Source organism: Asparagus officinalis, chromosome 1 (genome assembly GCF_001876935.1).
Source record: "Asparagus officinalis chromosome 1, Aspof.V1, whole genome shotgun sequence".
In the NCBI taxonomy this organism is placed as follows: domain Eukaryota; kingdom Viridiplantae; phylum Streptophyta; class Magnoliopsida; order Asparagales; family Asparagaceae; genus Asparagus; species Asparagus officinalis.
The window spans coordinates 65,101,641-65,108,608 of NC_033794.1; the positions used below are offsets into that span (position 1 = coordinate 65,101,641).

The following is a 6,968-nucleotide window of genomic DNA, read 5'->3' on the forward strand; positions in this document are numbered from 1 at the left end:
GGAAAGAGAAAGAGAAAGGCAACGTGAAGAGAGAAGATGAAAACGCGATGGCTGAGGTGGACAAAATGTCAAAAAGTTTGCCCATTTCCTCTCTAAAATTGGGGAATTGGGTTTTCCTAAAATTTCAGTGCCATGTCAGCTTTTAAGAAAGCTTTTCTTGAAAAAAAAGTGAACCAAACGGCAGTTTTGAAATCTTATAATGTCAAAAAACTTACTTTTTGTTTCAAAACTGTAGGATTTCTAAAAATTTGGTCCAACCAAACAGCCCCTTAACGTCCCAAGTGAGATATTGATATTTTTCGGAAAATATGCATTGTCGTTTGCCACACGACATGCACCTCTCCAATTAGATACGCAGTCAAAATCAAAATATAGATGATCAAATTATCAGATGATCAAATTAGACCACAAAGGTAAATGACATTGCGGATTAACACGAGAAATAACAGATGATCAAATTATCCTGTTCTATCCTCTTTAGAGAGGAACAATTTGGTTTTTGCTTGAACACTTCATATGTACAAATCTATTCCTTTATACAAATAGGAGGATGAAAAGAATAACTATTCATGCTACAGCAAATACTACAGGAACATTTACTGTAGCAAACAGGATACTGTCCTGGCTACTGTAGCATTTTTTTAAAAAATGTTGTAGCACAAGGGAACACTGCAGCATTTTTAAAAACTATAACAGAGGAGGGAACTGTAGCGATTCAAAAAATTACTGTAACATTAAAAATCGGGATAACTGTAGCAAGAAAAAAAATTAAATGCCGTGCTGCACGGTGTTCACGACTAGTTCTTAGTAATAATGATTGTGTCAGTCAGCTTGTGTATTTTCCTCTATATATCATCATCTTGACAAACACATTTCCTGGAATCAGCCAAAACTCTTTAGAAAACATTTCAAACTACTTAATTATTTTGAAGATTACAGGGTGAAGATGCAGAGCATTCACCATGTGTTTGTTACATAAAGAGTTTCTCATCTTGTAAGTAAGTTACCGAAGGATCGTAGATAGCCTAACCTCAAAAAAGAAGAATACAAATACATGGTACCATCAAATTTCATAAACGCAGGTATAATAACATTATTACACCTCGAATTCAAGGATGTCGGAGAAAAACTGTTACCATCCTAAAAGTAAGAGCTTCAAAATAGCCATCCTAATATATAGCCCGTTTTTGACCTGACGAAAATATGCAGCCCTAGGGTCAGCGTCTACCTCCACTGTGATCTGCAGAGTAATACAAATATGTCAGTTATACAGCTCATAAAATACAATGTTAATCTGTTTTGTTTTCTAACCCATCCTCTTATCTCCTCTTACTGACTTCTTCCTATTCTCCCTCTGCTCGATGTATATTCTATCTACTTTCTCTAGGAGACTAAGGGATATCATAAGTCGGTCAATGAAAGGATTCCCTCATAAACAATGATGCGGCTAAATCTCGTCCAAGTGTGCTTACAAGCAATTCTCTCCCCCTTTATCCACTTGGCCAAGACTCAGCCATATAACATTATATGATAGAACCCCTCATATCTCAATGATATCCATTATTCTCTTTCTCTAGTTAACAACTATTCTGATATATTGCCCGCTTACTTTAAGAAAACATATTCAAAAGCGACGGAAAAATAAAGGAAAGATTGAGATTATTTACTTCATCAAGCCTTGGGAGAGGATGCATGACAACTGCATGCTTTGGCATCACACTGAGCACTCTCTGGTCGACTATATACTTGCCACGAGCTGCTTCATAAAGATCTATCCTCTCTCCAAACCTTTCTCGCTGAATTCTAGTCTGGTATATAACATCACACTTGGAAGCAACTTGGAGTAAATCTGTGCTTTCTTCCCATTCCACACCTTGTGATGTCAAGTAAACTTTAATGTCGTCCTGCAAACATGAGGTTCAGTTTCAGTATCATTTCCAAGAGGACCCCAACTGCTCGCTGTATTCACTATAGCAGGTATTACAATAAAAGACCTTTCAGATATAGTTCGCTTCAATCTTTCATATCTTTTATATTAGCCCTCAAATCCTACAATTTACTCCATATTAGTCCTCATGGTAAGTTGTCGTCCGATTGTGTAGTATATACCAACAAACTTTACATTTTTGACATGATCTTCCAGTTATTCCTTAAGTTTGACATCCAAGGCATAACTGATTCCAAAACTCAACACCAATTAACCCAAGCCCAAAATTTACATCTTCCCCCCCAAATTGTCATCTTTTTACTTAAACTCGTCTTTCTAAAGGCTCTTTCTCCTCTCAATCCTTGAAAATCCCCTTTTAACTCATAGACAACTCCACCTCCATTTAAAAAGTGGATGGAGAAACTAACAGGACTAATTTAGAGTAACTTATTGGTGAGGGACTAAATAGCAATTTCAAAGTTTTGGGTCTAATTTAAAATTATGAAAGATCAAAGGGACCAATATCTAAAAATAACTACAATCGAAGAAGAAACCACAAGCTTTCAGTTTCTTATAAAATTCTGGGAGAGCTCAGAAATAACCTTCATCATTATCTATGATGAGAATTAATTGTTACCTTCATCTTTACAACATCTGGAGAAACAAAGTAAATCTTGATGTCTTGGTACTTGGCAATTAGATAAGCCAACGATCTAACCGTGCGGCCATTAGCAAGATCTCCAACCAAGCCCAGTCTAATTCCGTCCAACCTGCCAATTTCTCTTTCAATGGTGTAGACATCCAAAAGGGCCTGTTCACATACAAGAACAGTTAGCGAGAAGAAATGGATGCATTAAAAGTTAAGGAAAGCAGTCAATTATAAAAGTTGTAGGTTAGAGAGTGCTACATTTTGTATCTATATGTTTCATTAAACGCTTTTTAATGAAACACGAGGATCTTCCGCCATTTTTATCAAAACAACAACAACAACCACCACCACCACAAAAACAAAGCCATTATTCCCAAGCATTTTAGGGTCAGCCACGTGTATCCAACTCTTCCACTCAGTTTCCTTGAGGATTATCTCCTCCACTAAGATAATCATTATCACATCTTTCTTAACTTTCTAACCAAATTCTCTTAGACCTAACTATAGTCCTCACTTCTCGATTAATTATAATCTTGTTACTTCTCCAAATTGGCGGATTTAATGGCCTCCATTGTATAGTAGGTTGATTAGGATCGCACAAAAATCATTGTTCATCATGCAATGTAGAATCATTTTACTGCAACTAACACATTGAAGAACTCGTATTGAGGAAGATATTCGCTGTGCTATAAAGGCCTTATGGTTGCTAAATGGAAACACGGGAGAGAAAGAGGGAGCATGGCTGCATCTTGATAAAACTAGTATGAGGAATAAAGGCCACACAAATAGTTTCATCGACATATAATTTCCGATGTTAGACAAATAAGAGAACAGAAAAGAAAAAAAAAAGACAAAAAAGAGAACAGATGTACAATATACAGACATCACATTGCTGTATTTGAAATGAAAGGTTTATCTCAAGAAGTGCAAGCACACTGATGTTTAGAAATGAATGTAAAACATCCATGCGGACAAACACATCTCTAATGTTAGAACCAAAAGCACTGTTGAAGGCATAAACACTGCTCTAACTAAAGTTTGTTTACCCATATTGTTAAAATCTGAGGTTGCTGAGGATTGCATGATACAATTCCAATCAAGCATGCATGCAGTGCTACTTGTAAGTAATATGTGTTTGAACAAAAGATCTGACTTTTGCATCAGTGTTATAATGATAGTTTTGATGAAATCCATCTTGATTTAAAATAATGTGATAAAAGAATTTGCCTGATAAGGTAAAGAAGCAAGGATCATGGTTTGATTTTTATCTATATTGTGGTAAGGGTAAAAATTGTCACCAGTCAATTAATTCAGAAATGCACAATCATCTACACTTGTAGTGAATAGTCAACAGTAAACGCATACTGTTCGTATCACACCATACACTTAGCCCATCAGTCAAATGGTTGAGAGCTGTAAGAATACTAAGCTTGGATTAGCATTTCGTGAACTCACAAGTAAACTTGACAATTTTACAAATCAAACATGAGACATCTATGTTTTCCTGCTATATCTGTAAACCACGAATATAACGCCTTTTTAAATATGACTGTTTATTTATTGCTCACGCCTTTCTTTAAATATAGAATCCCAAAAATGTTAAGAGCAAAACACTCTCGTGAACACAAAGGAGTCAGACAGGTTGACATCCTAGCTCCTTGTTCTTCTTTCCTCTACTCTCAGAAACATTTCACATGGTGTAGACCATTTGGATAAGAACTAGGTTTACCTGAGGGTGGGCACGTGTTCATCGCAACCCAAGATTTATGTATCCACTTTATGTAATTAGAATTTTTACATAGTCTGGAACTATGTATAACGGCTAGCTAAGTACCATAATGACAGATACCCACTCTTTAACGAATAAATAATAACTTTAGCCTTTTCTTCTTAGTTTAGTAAAATTAATAATTCAAAATTTACATTATAAAAGAGATGAAATAAGTATATATAACCATTATCCTATTAAAGGGTACACACACACCCACACGGGCCACCCCACCAACGTGAACCAACATAAGCCCCTGCAGGATAAGCAGACACGCCTAACATTTTTAAAAATAATTAATGTTCAAGGCATGTTAAGTTTGATGATATTTGGTCTGCCTCTGGGCCTCCGGGGCAACAATAACACAATGTTAACCTAATCTACCAATAAGTGTAATTGATGTGCTACATGTTTCAAGGTTTTTTTTTATAGATTCAAATGTCAAGAAATGATAACCTTTTTCCAAATAAAAGATGTATATAACTTTTCAGTCAGAGGCTTTGCAGGAAGCCAATCTTCTGGCAAGAGTATATGCTACCGTATCATAACTTACAACGGCAGAAGATTCCATAAACACTCTAAAACAAAAAATAAACAAAGAAACAAACAAAAAAAACAAAAAACAAAAATTATACCTCAGTTTTATCAAGCACATTACTCATTCATTTGCAACATTTGCAGGAATTGCTAAGGCTTAAAATCTTGCTCAAAGGGAAAGGTGAAGACTATGTTGAACATATGTAACATCCTCATGAAAAATTTTGGTAAGAAACAACAATTATTAGTTATATTAAGGCTTATTTGCACTTTTACACTCTAAAATTTCAACTTCCTTTATTTCTTATCTTTGATACCCTAAAGTTATATTTTTACTATTTGATGCCCCAAAGTCTCATATCGACATTAATTTGACAATTTGATGTTCCAAGGCCCTGACATCGTTCCTCCCTTCCCCAAACTCAAAAAACTGAAAGAAATTTGGTAAGAGAATTTGTTTCTCATTAACTTTTGTGCATTGATATTCTTGGACAAAATTAACATCATTTTTTTGTGCTTTGGATATCAAATTTTGAACCTCAAGGTATCAAATTTAAGAAAGGGTGAAACTTTAGGGTATTAAAGTGCAAATAGCCCTTATACTAATACGTGATTTAAATCAGTTTTAGGTACCTGTGTTGGATGCTGTCCTGGACCATCTCCAGCATTAATAACAGGAATAGTAGCAGTAGAAGCTGCTCTTCTTGCAGCTCCACTTTCAAAGTGCCTCATAACAATTATATCTGAGTACCCTTCGACAGTCCTTATAGTATCTGCAACCCAAATTTCCTAAATCATCAAAAAAGGGAAATCATAAACTATGTATAAATCATAAAAGTTGAGTAATATAGTGTACCTTCAAGAGTTTCTCCTTTAGCTGCTGAAGAAAACTCTCTTGCATTCTCGGTTGTCAACACTTCTCCACCCAATCTTTTCATGGCCGACTCAAAGGATAGTCTAGTACGAGTTGAGGGCTCATAAAATAAAGTGGCCATAAGAAAACCCCTTAACATTTTGCTCCCAGATGAATTCTTTTCAATCGATTCCATTTCACAAGCGACTTTGAATATTTCATTTAAAATGTCCCTATCAAATTGTTGAGCTTCAATAACATTGTCAAGTCCAAATTTTTTGCCCGCCGAGTAGGGAAATCTTTTTTCAGTGACAGAATGGCATTTAATTCCACTTCTGTATATAGAATTCGTTGAATGAAACGTTCGTAAGGGACCGACAGAAGACAAGTGTTTACATTTAATACTTGAAGGAGAGCATGTTTCGTAGTGTCCCCCGTAATATTTGGAAAAGGAACTTCCCGATGATCTCAGCCCAGACAGATTATCATCCATAATACAAGCTGATAAAGCGGATAAAGCCATTGCAATATAAGAAACTCCGCGAGAAGTTAAGATCTTGTCTTCCGATGACCTCTAAACTTTCGAGAAGGTAAGAATATTAGAGCACTGCAAAAGACAGCAGATCAGATTAAATGGCTTCTGATAATACATATACAATTTAAAAAAAAAAAACATGAGTACGTTCATCAAAAAAGAAACAAATATGCAAATATTCTGAATTTGGGATCTGGCTACATGAATCCTACTCCTCGATTCAGTTGTATTATGGGTCATCTCCTCTGTTGAGTTAACAGTCATCATATTCTTCTTAATAGCTTCAGCCAAGTTCTTTTAGGAGTACCTCTATTCCTCTTTGCCCCCATTGACTACAAACGCAAATATTCCGCTCGAAAGGAAATAATTGTAAGAAAGATGACCAATTGAAAGTATGGTCACATAAATTATCATAATATACGCTGGAAAGTGAATAACAAAGGAATACCAAAATGTTGTAGAAACTGAGAGATCAAATAGAGGAGTTCCGTAAACTCATTAGAACTAAACAAAAGAAATGTGGATTGTAAACAAGTACTACAAAATAAATGCTAATAAAATCGGAAATAAATTGAATGAAGACATATTAAATTTCCAACTTCCATGATACAACTAACCACTCCCACACAAAAAAAAAACGGAGGGAAAAAAAACTCATTACCTCTCGTCGTCTCCAGAGGGGGAATCGTCGGCGGCGTC

General features: G+C 35.5%; 1 protein-coding gene across 2 annotated transcripts; it reads right to left on the reverse strand.

The window, feature by feature from the left end:
- Nucleotides 896-6,968, reverse strand: LOC109825299 (aspartate carbamoyltransferase, chloroplastic-like). Of its 2 annotated transcripts, XM_020392137.1 has the most exons (7): nucleotides 6,931-6,945; nucleotides 6,482-6,601; nucleotides 5,738-6,341; nucleotides 5,515-5,654; nucleotides 2,565-2,738; nucleotides 1,668-1,904; nucleotides 896-1,240 (listed from the first exon to the last, which is right to left on the reverse strand). In XM_020392137.1, exons 3-7 carry the CDS (start codon nucleotides 6,255-6,257, stop codon nucleotides 1,133-1,135), a joined length of 1,179 nt encoding a protein of 392 aa, XP_020247726.1. In that variant the 5' UTR covers nucleotides 6,258-6,341; nucleotides 6,482-6,601; nucleotides 6,931-6,945; the 3' UTR covers nucleotides 896-1,132. The 2 variants fall into 2 exon arrangements, with proteins under 2 accessions (XP_020247726.1, XP_020247719.1); XM_020392130.1 differs by lacking the exon at nucleotides 6,482-6,601 and having other exon boundaries at nucleotides 6,931-6,968.